Below are 17,343 nucleotides of genomic sequence, written 5' to 3' on the forward strand. Positions count from 1 at the left end.
TCTGCTCAGAAGCCCAACAGGTGTCTGGAACACGTTCAAAAGCAAACTCCTGACCTTCTACCCCAAAACGCACTGCTCCTTCCACCTCAGTCCTCCTGACTCAGCAAACGCCACCCTAACCTTCCGGTCACTCAGGACAAAAACCTGGACTCCTCTCTCCCTCATTGACCCCCAAATCTCAAATTCAAGAATCCAGCCCCTCCTTGTGCCTGCACGGTTCCCGCTAGGGTGCAAGCCGCCAAAGTCCTCTGCTAAGGCTGCCGCACTTCCTTCCCTAATAAGACCTCCTGGCATCACCCCTTGCCTCGCGGATAATCCCGCTCAACATGTAGCCACAGCGATCCTTCTGAAACGTGCGTTTCAGCTAGCAGCTAACAGCTTCCCATTTCCCACACATGGTCCGTACGGTGGCTCCCGAGACCCTACACGATGTGCCCCTTACCTCATCCCAGGTATTCCTCTGACCCCATCTCCCGCCACCTCCCTCCTGTCACACGGCTCGGTCGCAGTGGTGATCTCGCTCCCGGCCAAAGGCAGCGTGCTGCCACCATGAGGCCTTCACACCTGCAGAGCCAGCTGTCTAGACTGCTCCCCCCAGATATGTATTTGTATGGCTTGCTGTCTTACGTCCTTCACAATTGTGCTCAAACATCACAGGAGTGTGAACTGCACTGGTCCACTTATATGCGGATTTTTTTTCCCCATAAAGACAGTGCAGGGTTATAAATGTATTTTCTCTTTTTCCTATGATTTCCTTAACGCCATTTTCTTTCCTCTAGCTTACTTTATTGTAAGAATACCATATATTATATGTAAAACATACAAAATATGTGTCAATTGTTTGTTATCGGTAAGGCTTCTGGTCAACAGTATGCTATTGGTAGCTAAGTTTGGGGGGAGTCAAAAGTTATATGGGGATTTTCAACTGTGTGTGCGTGGGGGGGGGGGGGGCTTGATGCCTTAACCCCACATGTTCAAAGGTCAATCGTATATATTTTCACTTATTTGTGTCTTGTCTCTCCCTGCTAGAATATAATGTTTTGTCCACTGCTGCATTATTCTAGCTCTGAGGACTTGGTGTAGCTGGCCCACAGTGGGTGCTCAACTCAAACTTGTTCAATGAATGAACAATGACAAAATTATGATACCTTACATTTGGATAATTCTTTAGGATTTATAAAGTACCATCACAAGTACTATTTTTTTTTTAAATATTTATTTTTGAGAGAGAGAGTGCAAGCAGGGGAGGGCAGAGAGAGAGGGAGACAGAGAACCCGAAGCAGGTTCCGGGCTCCGAGCTGTCAGTACAGAGCCCGACTCTGTGGGGCTCGAACTCACGAACCACGAGACCATGACCTGAGTGAGCCGAAGTCGGACGCTCAACCGACTGGGCCACCCAGGCACCGCCCAAGTACTGTGCATTTAATCTATTTAGGTGACACTGTTCTGTTTTCCTAGGAGAAAACAAAGATCCTCGGGCTGTATGTGCTCATCCATGGGAAGCCCCATGTTATAGTTAGACGGGAAACCTCTGAGGGCTAACATTCATGGAATGCCTACTCTATCAGATGATGTGTTAGGCACTTCGCGTAGACGGCCCACCCTTGAACAACGTAGAGGTTAGGGGCACAGACACCCTGTGAGGTCAAAAATCCATGTGTAGCTTTGGACTCCCCCCAAACTTAACTGCTAGTAGCCTTCTGTTAACTGGAAATCTTACCGATAATAAGAACAGTTAATCAGCACATACTTTGTGTATGGATTGCACACTGTATTCTTACCACGAAGAAAGCTAGAGACAAGAAAATGTTATTAAGAGAATCACGAGGAAGAGAAAAATCTATTTACAGCCCCGTCCTGTATTTCTCTATACTGTAAGTTTATGTTGTCTGTTTATGAGATGAATCATCTGTCAGCACCCACGTGAACATTATCTCCCATGAAGCAGAACAATGTGGACGTTACATGCACTACTAACACCGGATAGCAAAAATGAAAAGATGTGAGAAAGAAATTCGTGTTTACTTATAGGTATAATGATTCAGGCACTAATAATGACGCAGCAGCAGTAAGACTGCATCACGGTAGCTTAGTGTAATCAATACGGTTGCTTCATGGTAGCCTCGCCTATGCTCTGACGAATGAGTCGTTACCAAGTTTTTATGGCGCACGGTATTACAGTCATATTCATATTACAGTGCCGGAAACGCTGACACATTTTTTTAAAAACCACGTACCTGTGATAGGTTGATACACACTTTCTCCAATTACCAGAGAGAGACACGAACTCTACCGTATGGTGACGTAATTCTTTGAAAGCAAAGTTATAAAACAGGAAGAAAACCAACATGCTATTAACTTCACAGTAAATCTCACTCACCTAACGCCCACACGGGAATCGGCGGTCCACTGCCACACGAGTCTTGCACACGATGTCTGACACGATGAATGGTCAGGTGATCAGGATACAAAAACATCTCTTACCGTTCTCGCCATACGGTCAACAGACTGTCACACGAAGACCCACAGAGTTCATCAACTGTATGGCACGATGATGATTTACCGTTCACTAAATGGGAGTGGCTCATCGTAAGGGTCCTTATCCTGGTTAGTCCCCTGGTGAGTAGGCTAAAGCAGAGGAGGGGACGGCTTGAGGCCTCAGGGGTGGCAGAGCGGGAAGGGGAGGCTGGAGACACGGCGCAGCGCTCTGTGTAACTTTACAGAAATACGTTGTAATTTGTCTGACTGCTTTTCCGTTTCTCTAACAATGGTTTTTTGTTTTTTTTTAATGTTTATTTTGAGAAGGGCAGGGGAGGGGCAGAGAGAGGAGAGAGAGAATCCCAAGCTCTATGCTGACAGCACAGAGCCTGACGTGAGGCTCGATCTCACGAACCGTGATGACCTGAGCTGAAATCAAGAGTCGGATGCTCAACCGACTGAGCCACCCAGGCGCCTTCTCTAACAGTGTTCTTATACGGTACCAATCTTTCTTCCACTGTCTCCTTCAGTTTCAGTACCCGTATCAGAAAAAGATCCAGGTCATAAAAGAAGTCACAAGCAGTCTTGAGTACCTCGAACCCTTCTGCCGGACTGTCCAGTGTCAATCGGTTTCCTGGCACCGCTTCCTCGAGGTCTTCTTCGTCGTCCGGCACTGGTTCGGAAACGCTCGTCTCCCTCAAGCCGTCTTCTGTTAATTCCTCTGGTGTGGTGTCTGTTAGCTCTTGAATTTCTCCAAGATCCGTATCACCTTTCAGCGCCCATCTTTTGGGCCACCTCCACGTTCTTTCACTCTCTTTCATGGTTTCCTTGGTCGGCTTTGTCCTAAGTCCTGTGAAGTCACGCGCAACATCTGGCCACAGTTCTCTCCAGCAGGAATTTACTGGTCCAGGCTTGATGGCATTTGTGGCTTCTACAACCAAAATGGATTTTCAGCGATGGAATCCTTCTAGACTTTCTATCAGGGTTCTCTTCAAAGTGTTGACAATCCTTTTCATAAAGTACCATGTGTAACGAGCCTTAGAGGTCATGACCCTGATCCAGAAGCTGAAATAGGGATGTTGTGTTTGGGGGCAGTCAACCCCTTCGATGCCTCTAGTATTGAACTCATGGGGTTCTGGGTGGCCAGGGGCATCGTCTCATATGGCAAGAACTGTACAAGGCGACGCTTTACCGGCAAGGTCCTTCTTGATTCAGAGACAAAGCATCAAGGGAACCAATCCAGAAAAAGGGCTCTTGTGTCCAGACCTTCTTGTTTTACAAACAGAAGACTGGCAGCTGGTGTTTATACCTCTTCCCTTCAAAGCTCGAGGGCTAGTGGCTTTATAGATAAGGGCCGTCTGGACCGTATTGCACAATGGCAGGATTACCCTGCCCCTTCCTGCCTCAAATCCTGGTGCTCGCTTCTCTTCCTAATAAATGTCCTCTGTGGCATTTTTTTTCCCCAGAGTAGGGCACTTTCGTCTGCAATAAAAACACGTTCAGGCAGATACCCTTTCTCCTCAGTGATTTTCTTTTATGGCCTCTGGGAACTCATCTACTGCCTCTTGGTCAGCAGAAGCTACTTCTCCTGTTATCTTGACTTTTTTTTTTTTTTTTAAGTCAAACCTGTTTCCAAACTCATCAAACCATCTTTTGCTGGCATCCGATTCTCCGGTGCTAGGTCATTCACCTTCCTTTTGCTCTACGTTGTCATATACTGACTTTGCTTTTTCTCAAATCACATTAGAGTCCTTAAGTATGCCTTCCTTAAGGCAATCCTGCACCCACGTAAAAGCTACATTTACCATATGCGATCAAAAGATACTTCTCAAGTGGCACCTGGGTGGCTCAGTCGGTTAAGCGTCCGACTTCGGCTCAGGTCATGATCTCGCGGTCTGTGGGTTCGAGCCCCGCGTCGGGCTCTGTGCTGACAGCTCGGAGTCTGGAGCCTGCTTTGGACTCTGTGTCTCCCTCTCTCTCTGCCCCTCCCTCACTTGTGCTCTGTCTCTCTCCATCAAAAATAAATAAATGTAAAAGCTATTTCTCAAAAAGTGCAAGAGACTTGCGCCTGTAGGCACAGCTGTGGCAACAGCTTCACGCTTCAGCTTCCTTTTCTTTTTTTGCAACGGTGGATTAAATGCTGGATTCATTTATCCTGAAACGGTGGGCGGTCACAGCTGCGGACCGCAAGCTGCGGTACGTCTCAAGCAAGGCAACGTTTTCTTACAATATCATGACTTTGCTTCTTGGGAGAACTTCGCCAGTGGCACTTCACAGGGGTTCCGCAGAATTACTCAAGGTTTATTTACGGTATCGCACCGAACACGACGAAAAACACACGAGGACGGAGACAGATCGACAGATCGCTTTTGCGACACGCGACTTACTGGAGGGGTGAACTGGGCACACGGAGGTGATCAGCCTCGCACGGTGTTTTAACCAGACATTCCCAACACTTGAGCTCATTGCAGCAGCAACAGAGGTGGCTGTCGGTACGGTTGTACTACAGTTAATTTTATGCAGTTAGGATTTAATATTGTGCCTTCGTGTTTGTTCACATTTCTCTCGACTGCAAATGGCACCAGGTATAGTCTGTGAGTGCTCGTGTGCGTAAGTTTAGGTAACGTTTAACTCTAACAAGAGATTTGTGTATATTTTACGATGGTCAATAATAAGACCAGGATCTACATCTATGTTACGCCTTCGTGACATACTCAGCTTCTTAATTTCTAGGCTATGAGGTTCCTATCTGTGAGTTTTTTCAAACGGTCACAAACCTCCCAAAAACTTTTCCAGTATGTGTACCGAAAACAATCCGCCTAGAAGTGGACCCATGCAGCTCAAACCTGTGTTGTTCAAGGGTCAAGTGTACTTGGAAACCTCCCAGGAGCCCAGTGAGGTGGAGATCCCCGTTAACAGCAAGGAAAATGAGGCTAAAGGAAGTAAAATAACATACCCAAGTCACACAGTGTACACATGAATGGGGATTCCGAGCCGGACTCCCGAGCTGTCCATACAGTGTAGCCCAGGCCGCCCGCATCTACAGCACAGCCATCACCAAATGATCATCTGGTCTATTAAAGCAAGAAGCCCTGGGGCAAAATTCCACACCAACTTGCTCCCCGTAGGAAGACCCGTGGATGGGGCTCTACTCCCAAATGTATCCCGAATCCAGCGTCAGTGGATTGACACTGAATCCACTTCTCAGTGTCCGCACTGCCAACCCTAGGGAAGCCACCACCATCACTTGCCCAGACTACTCCAGAAGCCTCCCACGGTAGCCAGGAGAACAGGATCAACTACAAGGAGTGCAGTTGACAACGGCCCCGGCCACGACTCTGAAAACATCACCATGTTTGTGCCACAGCCACATTTGCCACGGGCTGCCTCTAGCCAACGCAGGATGCAGGAGAGATGCTGAGGCAGGGCTCCCGGGGGGGTGATGGTGGCCGGAAGCCCCCCGTGGTGGCTCTGCGCGGTAGCCTAGCATGCTCCCGTCACTTTCCTTTGCTGTCTCATGGCTGCTGACGGCTAGCCAGCCTCTCCCTGCTCCCTCCACGTCCCCCGCCCCCACCGTAAGTTGTTTCCCTGACAAAAGTCCTTGCACTTTTAAACACAACCCCCTAACGAGTCTCCTGCTTTCATTCCCGCCACTGCACGAGCTTTCCCCGCAGCAGTAGCCAATGATTATTAAAAATGGAGGCCCTCACCCCGCTCCCCTGGGCACGCATCTCCAACGTTTATGAGAATAAGAGCCAGTGTTGACCGCGACCCTGAGGCCTAAGAATTTGACCCTTCCCCCAACCTCCCTTGCTCTCCGTGCCCCAACCACATTTCCCTTTTTTCTGTTCCCTGAATTTGCCAAACTCTCTCCCACCTCAAAGCCTCTTCCTGGAACACCCCCACGCAGCACAAAGCTCGCTCCTCCACATCATGTGGGTCTCAGTTGAAACAGCACCACCCCAGAGAGGAAGTCCCCTCCCACTGCTACCCTCCAACCCGTTATTTCACAGGACTTGGTGCCTTCTGAAGTGACCTCATAGACTTGCTTATTTCCTGGTTCCCTTATAAAACGTCCTCTTTAAGGACAAGGATCTTGCCTTGTCTTGTTCACAGAACGGCATGTGGGAAGCCAGACTCACTTCTGACATGCTTCCTCACCTCTCCCTCCATGCTGCTGATTCGGACCAACTCGTTGAGGATCAGCAAGGCTCCATGGATGCGATCATCCCGATTCATGCCCTTCTCCTTGGCCAACGTCTCATCAAACCCTTTCTCTGCTTCTTCAAACGTGTGCTATTAGAGACACGGGACGTGTTAATTACCCAATGTCCAAAGGGAGAAAGACCACCAGCCCGCCCCTTCTACATGGGGGACCCTGAGGTGTTACCATGCCTGCTCAGTGGCTTGTGCCAGCAACATCAACGATAGGGATTCACCAAGCTCTCTCGTTTAATTTAGCTTCAACGTGCACCGTACCATGAGGCAGAGGCCACAACCGTCCCCATTTAACAGAGAAAAACCAGAGGCTCAAGGAAATTAAATGACTTGTCCAACGTCACATAGCAAAGCCAACCCTAGAGCCCAGGTCTCCAATGCCACGTTTAGGAATCTCTTTGTAGCACCAGCTCTTAGTTAAGAAGTGCCAGGTCTCTCTCGTCTAATGTCACAAGCCCTGGCACTTCTTAAATTAGTATCATTGTGTGTCGCTGCTTCTCAGACACCCATTTTTCTATATTTTCACACCTCTGAGAGGAGAGCTCTTGTAACTGGTGATGAGACGGCAGTAAAGTCACAGTTTTACTGTATCACGTTTTCATTCATCCTCAGTGGCACGTACAATAATGGTGTGGCCACCAACAGATCTTTGCATTAATGAAATCCAATGAGATAAGTGCTGACTCATACTGAGCTTCAGAAACCACTTGAGACCAACACAAAAGTGACATCTGCTCTGTGGCGAGGGCCCTGTTGCGGCCCTTAGGCCAGGTGGGGCTGTATATAAACGTGCTGTGGGGCGCCTGGGTGGCTCAGTCGGTAAAGCATCTGACTTCGGCTCAGGTCACGATCTCCCGGCTCGTGGGTTTGAGCCCCGCGTCGGGCTCTACACTGACAGCTCGGAGCCTAGGGCCTGCTTCCGATTCTGTGTCTCCCTCTCTCTCTGCCCCTCCCCTGCTGGTGCTCTCAAAAATAAATAAACAATTTTAAAAAATGTGCTTTGCAGGCGAATGCAACGGAACCATCTCCTCACCCTGTACCACTGAGGCTTCTGCATCTCCTTCGGCTCACGCTGGGTGGTAAGAATCAAACAGGCACGAAGGGCGGCCACAGCTCCCTCCCGGATGGCCTGTTTGGGGTCCCACACGGCCACAAAAATGTTGTCAAAGAAGGGCTGCACTTGCTGGAAGAAGAAGGTGGGGACGCTGATAGCCAGCTCGCGGAGAACCAGAACCTGGGGGAGAAAAGCACACAGAGAACCCTCGTCTGTATCAGAGAGTTTCGTCCCATCAGGATGCGGCTTCTTGCCATCCTGGAGCCTGTGTGTATATACATCAGGAAAGGAGCAGACTCGTCCTCTTCTAGCTGGGAACCTCTGGGGACATAGGAATAAAAGAAAAATTGATCGAAAATCTCAGTGTTCATTATCCTAGGGTGTTTACAAACATAGGATTCTCATAATGTTAGAACATGAGCTCTGGAAGGGAGACGTGTTCACGCTTTGCATTCTGTCCCAATGACAGCCTAAAACCATCCCTGGAGCACAGTGGTATTTGATAAACATTTATTTATTTTTTAAATGTTTATTTACTTTGAGAAAGAGAGAAAAGCACAAGCGGGATGGGAAAGAGAGAGAATCCCAAGCAGGCTCCGCACTGCCAGCGCGGAGCCCAATGCGGGGCTCGAGCTCAGGAACTGTGAGATCACGACCTGAGCTGAAATCAAGAGTGGGACGCTTAACCAAATGAGCCACCCAGGCGCCCCTTGATAAACGTTTATTAAATGAGTTAATAATCCCGTTCAATATTTAATTTTGCTATATGTCCATCTGACAGTGGAAGAAACTGAAGGTCAGAGGTTGGCCCGAGTTTCAGAGTTAGGAAGGACAAAGCCGCCTTTGAAGCAGGGTCCACATGGCTGTCCCTCCCCCAGTACCAGGGTCCCTCCTCATGGTACTGGCTCCTGAAGACAGAGCCAACAGGAAAGGATCCAAATGATGCTCTGATCCCCACCACGTTCATTCCCAGATTCTCAAGGACAGACCCTCATCTCACGGCCTGGAAGCCTGGTCCCTCAAACCAGGCTTTTTTCAGGGCTGAGCCTCAAAAAAGCAGTGGGGTGCACCACGAGAGGATGAGAGGCTCCCACTCCCCCAACTGCAGAAGAGCCAATGGGGAAAGAGGGAGTTTGGGCCAGGTGCCCACCAATCAACAAACGCCTAGAAAATAAACAAGAAAGGCCTGAAAGGAGGCAGACCATCACTCCCACTGCCCCCGCTCCTCTCCTCCTCCTAGTATTTCTGTGTTCCCATAGGACAGCAGAGAGACCTTGACAGAGACACTGACAGGATCACACAGATAGGACAGCTGTCTGGGGCTTTAGGAGCCTTTTGGCTTGTGATTTCGTCTGCCTGTGGCCAAGGGGGGAACCTTCTGCTCAGGAGGCAGTTTTGAGTCTAGGAAATCAGAGGTCCAGACAGCACCGCACTCAGGGCTATGCCTATTGGGCAACAGAAGAGAACTTTCAAGTTTCCTCTTTGGGTACGCAGCTTGGGGCAAAAAGAGAAAGGGATTCAGGACAGAACCGAAGGCCCCTCTTCTTTAAGAAGCACAGCGCCTCTGCCTGGAGCGTCCCCTCACCGCCTGCCTTTCAGGGACCCGAACACGTGGTGCGGAGGACCCCGACAGGGCCCCCTTGCTCCCCGGCCAGCTGCATCCCTCCCCGCGGGCACTCACGGCTGCGTGTCTCCGGCCCTCGTTGCGGTCAGCACCCAGCCACTCCAAGGCTCGCTTCACCTCGAACTCCACATACTCAGCTGTAAAAGTGTCGCCTGCCATGGCAAGGCGGCCAATGGCCTTGGATGCCATCTCCATGACAACTGGGTCATTAGAGGGGAGGAGGTTCCGAAGATAGTTAGCAAATCTGCCGATACGGGTGGCATTCCCGCCTTCCACTCCTATGAGGCTGGCTGGGAAAGACAGGAGGACAAAAGGTGAGGATGGGCACGTCCGGTCCCGGAGAGCGCGCGGCCCTGACAGGAAGGCTGGCGCGTGACCCCTTCCTTCTGCTTTGAGTACCAAGCGCAACTTCCAGGTGGGAAGGATGCAGACAATATTTTCATTTTAAGCAGCAGGTTTGACATCTGCGTCAGAACTACTTACATAAAGCAAAACAACCTTGTTTTAGGACACGTAATTTGTTTTCCCAAGAAGAAAAGGAGTAAAACGGAGAATGAGTAATAATGCACCAGACCGGTCCCTGGGATGTGAAAATGACATGCTTTGTATCACTGTACCCCAACTTCGCCTTTCCATTTGTGAGCCCCGCTATGCCGAACTGCCCGACAGGGAAACCAGAGCCTGCAACGAGCCACACGGGGTTGGGGGAAGAAAGCTGGCTTGCAGTCTCGGCTCAGGCACCGGCTCAGGCATTACGAAAGTTGCGTAATGGTTCTGAGACTCTGTATCTGAAGACATCAGCTGTGCCACCATCCCAGGACCGTTGCTAAGATTACCACCTGAATAAGTACACTGAAAGCCACAGGGCTCCTCAAAATTTCGTGAAACGGGTAGGAACTCAGCATCTAGTAAGCAGCAGACGCAGGTGCAGTGGACACAGAGGTGACCGCCCTTCATTCCCAGTTGTCCCCGTCACCAGTGGCCCTGCCCTTACCTATGGCCAAGATGCCACCTTTCCTTTCATTGGCATCCGAGCTGGAAACCAGTTCAAAAATGTGATGGTTCAGCTGATCATAGAAGCGAGTAGACTCCTCTTGACTCATCTGCGGAGGAAGATGTACTCAGAACAACTTCTAATGTCTCCCTGATGCTGGGGACTTGGGGGGGGGGGGGCTCCCAAAGGTCAGGACTGAGAGGTGGCCAGCAGATCTGGCTCACGCCGAAGAGGACAGAACTACTGCCCACGTTTATAGCTGTAAACTGTTGAGATGAACCCACAGCTCATGTGTATGTGGACCAAATGCCTGTTGAGTATCTATCCCATGGCAGGCCACATCCTGGGGTTACAAGGATGAGCAAGAGACACCGTCCAGACATCAAGCATGCTCTCTCTCTAGAAAGTCCCAGGCTACCAGCTCCTCAAACCCAGCCCGACCACGGTTATCAGATAGAAAGAACTGAAGGTCTGGAATATGGTGGGAAAACGGAACGGAACGGAACGGAACGGAAAGGAAAGGAAAGGAAAGGAGGAAGGAAGCACAGCATAGGAAATGCCACAGAAATGTGCCACTACAAAGGAACCAGCGCACCCTACAGACAGGAAAAATTGGGTGCCTTTGTTTTCCAAATCCTCACTCAGCCGTCGGAAGGAATCGAAACCAGTGCTGGTGCATTCAGGCCCAACACTCCACGACAAAGCCCAGAAGCCCTGACCTCTCGAAGCTCCATGGTGACATAGTGCTGGAGCTCCTTGGCAGCTTTGGCCCTGGTCTCCTCATTCCGGCTCTTCAGGCCGCTGGCAAACTGCTGCAGGACGCTCACGTTGCTGGACGTGGTGGTGGCTGTGGTGGCGGTGGCAGGTCCGGTTCCCAGCATCTTGACCTGAGGTTCGTTGGAGAGAAACTTCCCACAATATTTTGCATAACAAACTATGGTGTCATGAATATATTTATGGTGCCCGTTCCTCAACACGGATCTCCTCTCTGCCCGTTGTCGGGGGGCGGGGGGAGGGGGATCCTAAAAAGGTTGGGAGACCCCACTGAGGAATGTAGAGAAAGCCTTGATTCATTCCACAATGACTGGTGTTTAAAAGAGGCAGGGGTGGGGGGCGCCTGGGTGGCTCTGTCGGTTAAGCGTCCGATTCGTGATTTCAGCTTTGGGTCTTGATCTCGCGGGTTCAAGCCCCACATCGGGCTCTGTGCTGACAGTGTGGAGCCTGCTTGGGATTCTCTCCCTGCCTCAGAATAAATAAATAGACTTAAAAAAAAAAGAAAAAAAAAAAAGGGGCAGTGTAGCAGACAGGGTTAAACTGTGGGCTCTGAAGCCAGACTATCTGGGTTCGAATCCAGTCCAAAATTATGTATTAAATTATGGATTAAGTGAGTTAATAAATGTTAAAAAGTGCTTCAGTCCCAGGCACACAGTGAGTTCTTAATAACCATTAGCTGTTATTACCATGACCAGCGCCAAAATCAAGAGTCAGATGCTTCTCCAACCGAGCCACCCGGTTGCCCCCATAAACGTAATTTTAAATCTCCTGGCAACCATATCAAAAAGACGCAAAAAGAAACAGATGAAATTAATACATTTCTTAAATCTAATAGATGCAAAATATCATTTCAACATGTTACCAACATAAAAATTACCGATATACTTTCCGTTCTCTTTTTGTACTGTGCATTTTCCACTCAGGGCAACCTCAACTTCAACTAGTCACATTTCAGATGCTCTAAGCCACCTGTGGCTGGTGGTTATGATATTGGACAGTGCAGTTCTCTTAAGTACCAGTACTTGGAACGTGAGCTAAAAGAGACTGATTCATTCCTGAGATCACTCATTCGTTCCTCAATTATATACTGTCCCTCCTCTCAGTTGAGCTTACAATCTAGAGGGAAATACAAATAATCAGGCAACCACCATAAAGTGGCCATAACAGGGCTCAGCCCAGACTGCTGCGGGAGGAACACATATACCGGTCCGAGGTATGTCCACATTATATTAGAACACCAATTTTTCCAAAATTCTTATTTTTGAAATTATCTGTGAGATGCAGAGAAAAAAAAAATTAGGGAATAATTCGTTTTGTAAGGCTTTTAAGTACTTCAATGCCAAGAAAAAGGCTGCAGAAGTAAATGTCATCCTTCAGGGGAGAGGAAACCCAAGGATCCCTGATGAGAAAACTGGGAAGGGGTGTGTGTCCCGCCTCTGCGATGAGGGGGAGGGAGGCTGGCAAGGAATTCTCATTCTCAGGAAGAAACCAGAGTATCTTCACAGGGTCTAAGGCCCACAGGCCCATCTGCTCCAGGCAGAATTCAACTAAAATACTTGTAAGTCCAACATCCTAAGAGTCTTGGTGACGGCTGGCAGAAGTTAAAGTTGGGGTGGCTGAAACTGGAGATGGGGGTGGGGAGGGCAGAGAGGATGAAACCCCAGGATGGAACCCAGCTCAGTTCTGGGGACTGGGTCCTTGAGAGGTCCCCAGGGTGCAGTGCAAGGGGCACACACGGACGTTGCTCCTCTCTGAGGACAACCTGTAGGTGGCTCGGAAGATGGGGTGACTGCGGGGCATGGAGACCCAAAGGCGCCCGGCGGTACCGGAGCTGATGGGCCGCCCTTCGCCGCGCCAGGGACACACGGCAAGCTGAGGGGTCCGGGGGTCTCCTGGGGGTCCGGAAGGAGGTGGGTGCTGCCTCGCCGGGTGGGGGTCAAGGGCTCAGACGGCGCCCAAGTCCGTAGGGACCTCACGGACCAGACGGACGACTTCCCGGCACCCCCCCTCCCCCCCAACGGACCAGGCTGACCCTGGGTCTGGAGATTCCTCCACCTTAGAGGGGTCGGTGCCAGGCCCCAGACTCACCGCGCGGCTTCGGCCAAGGCCTCGGCTGCCGCCACCTGTGCGGGTACCGCCGCTTCAGGCCCCCGGCCCCACCACCCGCCTTCCCCGCTGTCCTCTAAGCCGGGCGGGAGGGAGGGCGGACTCCTAGAGCTGAGGACCAATCGCCAGGCGCAAGGAGAAGATGGACTGGAAGGCAGACCAATAGAAATGAGGGAGAAGTGAGGCCTGGGACCCGGCTTCTCTAGGGGGCGGGGACTGTTCAAATAGACAAACCACGCGGCCAGTGGCAGACGAAAGGAGGCTTGAAAGAGGACTGCGTCCACTTGGGAGAACCAATCGCTCGTGAGTTGATTTCTGCCACTTCCACGCGCACATCCGGTGCATCGCTACTATTATTCCCCGCTGCATCGACACTGTGGCCGTCCGGATCCTGGTGTGTGGGTACCGCTGTAACCAGGGTGTGAGCGACGTGGTGCCCTGTCTTTAAGAGAGCAAAGATGTAGAACTTTGGGACCAGCGCTAATGATGCACCCGTGATTTCTCTTCTTCGAAATGCAGTGTGCGTTTAAAAGCGTTTTTCTTGAGAATTTCCCAGTTTTCCAAAATTACCTAGCTCACAAGATCATTCCCATAACCAAGTTTTAACTGAATGACCTACTCCTAAATAAATACTTTTAAAGCAACATCACTTAAAAACATCCAGGGGCTCCTGGGTAGTTCAGGGGGTGGAGCCTGTGACTCTTGATCTAGGATCCTGAGTTCAAGCCCCACCTTGGATGTGGAGCTTACCTTTCAAAATTAAAATAATTAGTTAAAATAAAAACATCTTTTCAAACAATCAATGGCAAAAATGGCATTTGACGGCATTGGGCTCCTCGCTGACAGTGCGGAACCTGCTTGGGATTCTCTCTTTCTCTGCCCCCTCCCGGCTTGTGTAGGTGCGCTCTCTCTCTCTCTCTCTCTCAAAATAAACATTTTTAAAAATACAAGCTGTACAACAATAGAAGTATAATATAACCCCTTATAAAGCATTTATATATTTCTTGTGTGTCTATTCAGGGCGGGGGTGGGGGAGGGATATGCAACTAAGATGCAATGAAATACGGAGAGGGCATATTTTTTCCTTTATCCATTACCATCAATTACTTGTGTAATAAAAAGAAGTGTCTAAAATACCATATGACCTCACTCATTTGTGGAATTTAAGAAGCAAAACAGATAAACATATGGAAAGAAGGAGAGAGAGAGAGGGAAACAAATCATAAGAGACTCTTTAGGATAGAGAACAAACCGAGGGTTGATGGAGGAAGGTGGATGGGGGATGGGCTAAATGGGTGATGGGTAGTAAGGAGGACACTTGCAATGAGCCTTGGGTGTTGTATGCTAAGTGATAAATCACTAAATTCTACTCCTGAAAACAATATATGATATGGTAACTAACTAGAATTTAGATAAAAATTTGAAAGGAAAGAAAGAAGTGCCCATTGTAGATATTTAAGTTTCCAGAAGTTCTGAAATGCCAAATTAAAGAGGTTTGGCAATATTCTGTGGCTAATAAAACGCGTTGGCAGATTCTCTTTTTATACGTACTCTTATTTTCCCTTTTTGTTACTATCTGTACTGTTCTGCACTTTTAACAATTTTAGTAGATCTTGGAGATGTTTCTTAGTTTATAGAAAGCTCCCTTGTTCTTTTGTTATTATATAGGTACATAGTATTTCATCACATGGATGTATGGTAATTTATTTTTCCAGTCCTCTGTTGATGGACACTTGTATTCTTGCTATTACTAATGATGCAGCAAAGAATGCTTTTGTACATAATATTTCCCCTGGAAGCTATAGCAAATAAATACCCAGAAATCAGATTACAGGGTCAGAGGGTAAATGCATGTATAATCGACAGACATTGTCATATTGTTCTCTATAAGGGAGGTACTAATTTTCATTTCCACCCGCAATATATGAGATTTTTGCCACGCTAAGTTGTGATAAGGCCCTGTTTTCTAATTAACAATCACATGGTTTTATAACAACAGTAAGCAATACATATGTAGATCTTTTCAGTTTACGAAGAGCTTTCTTATGTTAAAATGGTAAGTAATATTTATTGAGCACTTACAAAGTATCAGGCATTTTGCTAGACATGATAAAGTAGTGGTTAAAAGCAGCTTGGAGTCTAACTGAATCTGAAACTTTGCTCCAACATTGACTAGCTATACGACCAGGTACTTAATCTCTGTATACCTATTTATTTATCATAAAACCAAAGAGATTATAATGCACTTACCTCAGTAAGTAGTGTGGTGGGGTTAAATGCTAACATACGTAAAGTACCTAAAACCCTCTATGACGCATGTGAGCAGTCAATAAATTCTATCGCTGTTATTCTTGGACATTGAGGCATTCAACATTCTTGAACTGGGAGGCATGTTGTATATTGTTCAGACTTTACACGTGAGTGAACTGAGATAGAGAGGGATTAGGTTATAGAATTGGTAAACGATGGAGCCGGGGTTTTGATATATCTGCTTCTTCCTCTTGTCCAAGTTGGCACGAGAGGACACTTGGGTCTGGCCAGCATCACAGGTATGTGCTACATAGTAGAGATGTAAATATTTAACAACCAGCTAGCTGATAAGGTGGGGGTGGGGGGAGGGACATGTTGGTATGTTTGTATGTACAAGGGCTGGCTTTGGGGCTGTGTGAGGTTGTATTGCTCTTAATGAAACTCTTAATGCTTTTTGACCAAGGGGCTGCACATTTTTATTTTGCACTAGGCACCAAAATTATGGAGTCTGTCCCGCGTCCATACATGCTACGTGCATATTATAACTGTCACCAATATAAAGGATGTATCTAGCACGTAACTTCTAAGTACTAATAAAATACACAATGCTTTTCATTGCAAATTCCGTATGGCCAATTGATTCTAACAGGATGCGTCTTTTGGATATCGTAGAGCCTCCCAAGCTGGGAGAGATGAGTGGTAGCCCGTCATTGTATCATATTTCCACAATGCGATAGACAACAGACAAAAGAAACAAATGGTAACATGGAGTGAGATAATTGGGAAGTAATGAGTTTTGTTAACTTTGTTTTAAATATAATTTATCTAATTGTAAGTTGGTACAATTTAATTTTTAATAATGGCTGTGCTTAATGATGGGCTCAGAAAATTCCTGAAAATTTAACTGTTGGCTCCCTCCAGCCAGAATGAGCTACAGCTATGGCCCATAAGCTTCCAGAAGGCGGGCAATGAAGAGCCAAAGCTGGCCACGAGACAGAGTGGGGAGGAAGACGGTTATTTGCATGAATAAGTGAGTAACCTAGAGTATGGATAAAAAGGCAGGCAGGACAGTACATGGCAAATGGTAATTGTTCACAATAAAAAGCGGGAATTATTGCCGTGGTGATTATTACTAGAGCTAATAATTTCTTAGACATCATTTCCCATTTCAGAGCTTCGTTTCCCATTTAAAAAGTGGGAGGTAATTCTACCTGTTTCATTGCCCTCAATGCCCTCCCTGATTTTTGTCCATTTTGTTCACTGCTGCCTAGCATAGTAAGTGCTCAATAAATACTTGTTGAATGAAAAAAATGAGTGAGTCCTATTTTGGTGAATGGAAGCTCTAGATAAGTCGTAAAGCGACACGCGGTCGAGGTCGTTCCTGTGATGCTGAGGCTGTTTCCTGCGAGTCTAGGGGTAGCTGAGGGCCTCGGACCCCCGGCGGGAGAGGGGCTTGGCCGCGGGGCCGCCGCTCCGCCCCGGCCCGCCGGGCTCCGCCCCCGGCCCGCCGGGCTCCGCCCCCGGCCCGCCGGGCCCCGCCCCCGGCCCCGCCCCGGCCCCGGCCCCGCCAGCACCGGCCCGGCCCGCGCGGTCTGTCCCTGTTTCCGGGCGGGCCTTCGGAGGCTGGCGCACAAGATGGCGGCTCCAGTATCCTAAGGCGCGTGGCCGCAGTTCGGCCTTGGGCTCTAGCCGCGGACTGAGGTCCAGAGACAGGTTTCGCCCAGGTGACAGGAGGTCGGGGCGGTGCCGTCGGGCCTCGTGGGCTGCCTGGTCGGCTCGGTGCTGCCCCCGGGGCCCGCCGCCTCCCCAGCCTTGCCCCGGGGCGGAATCGAAGGAAGGTCAGGT

The 17,343-nt window shown here is 48.9% G+C and overlaps 1 protein-coding gene across 1 annotated transcript in view; it reads right to left on the reverse strand.

Annotated features, from left to right (window-relative positions):
- Nucleotides 1-13,317, reverse strand: part of MTOR (mechanistic target of rapamycin kinase) — a 132,755-nt gene extending 119,438 nt beyond the window's left edge. The window contains exons 1-6 of the mRNA XM_042954026.1: nt 13,231-13,317; nt 11,088-11,255; nt 10,369-10,477; nt 9,432-9,664; nt 7,730-7,930; nt 6,640-6,774 (exon numbers count right to left, since the gene is read on the reverse strand). Of these exons, the coding sequence (XP_042809960.1) occupies nt 6,640-6,774; nt 7,730-7,930; nt 9,432-9,664; nt 10,369-10,477; nt 11,088-11,249 (840 nt within the window). The 5' untranslated portion in view covers nt 11,250-11,255; nt 13,231-13,317. The remainder of the gene's footprint in view (nt 1-6,639; nt 6,775-7,729; nt 7,931-9,431; nt 9,665-10,368; nt 10,478-11,087; nt 11,256-13,230) is intronic.
- Nucleotides 13,318-17,343: the final 4,026 nt, after the last annotated feature.

Source organism: Panthera leo, chromosome C1, assembly GCF_018350215.1.
Source record: "Panthera leo isolate Ple1 chromosome C1, P.leo_Ple1_pat1.1, whole genome shotgun sequence".
In the NCBI taxonomy this organism is placed as follows: Eukaryota; Metazoa; Chordata; class Mammalia; order Carnivora; family Felidae; genus Panthera; species Panthera leo.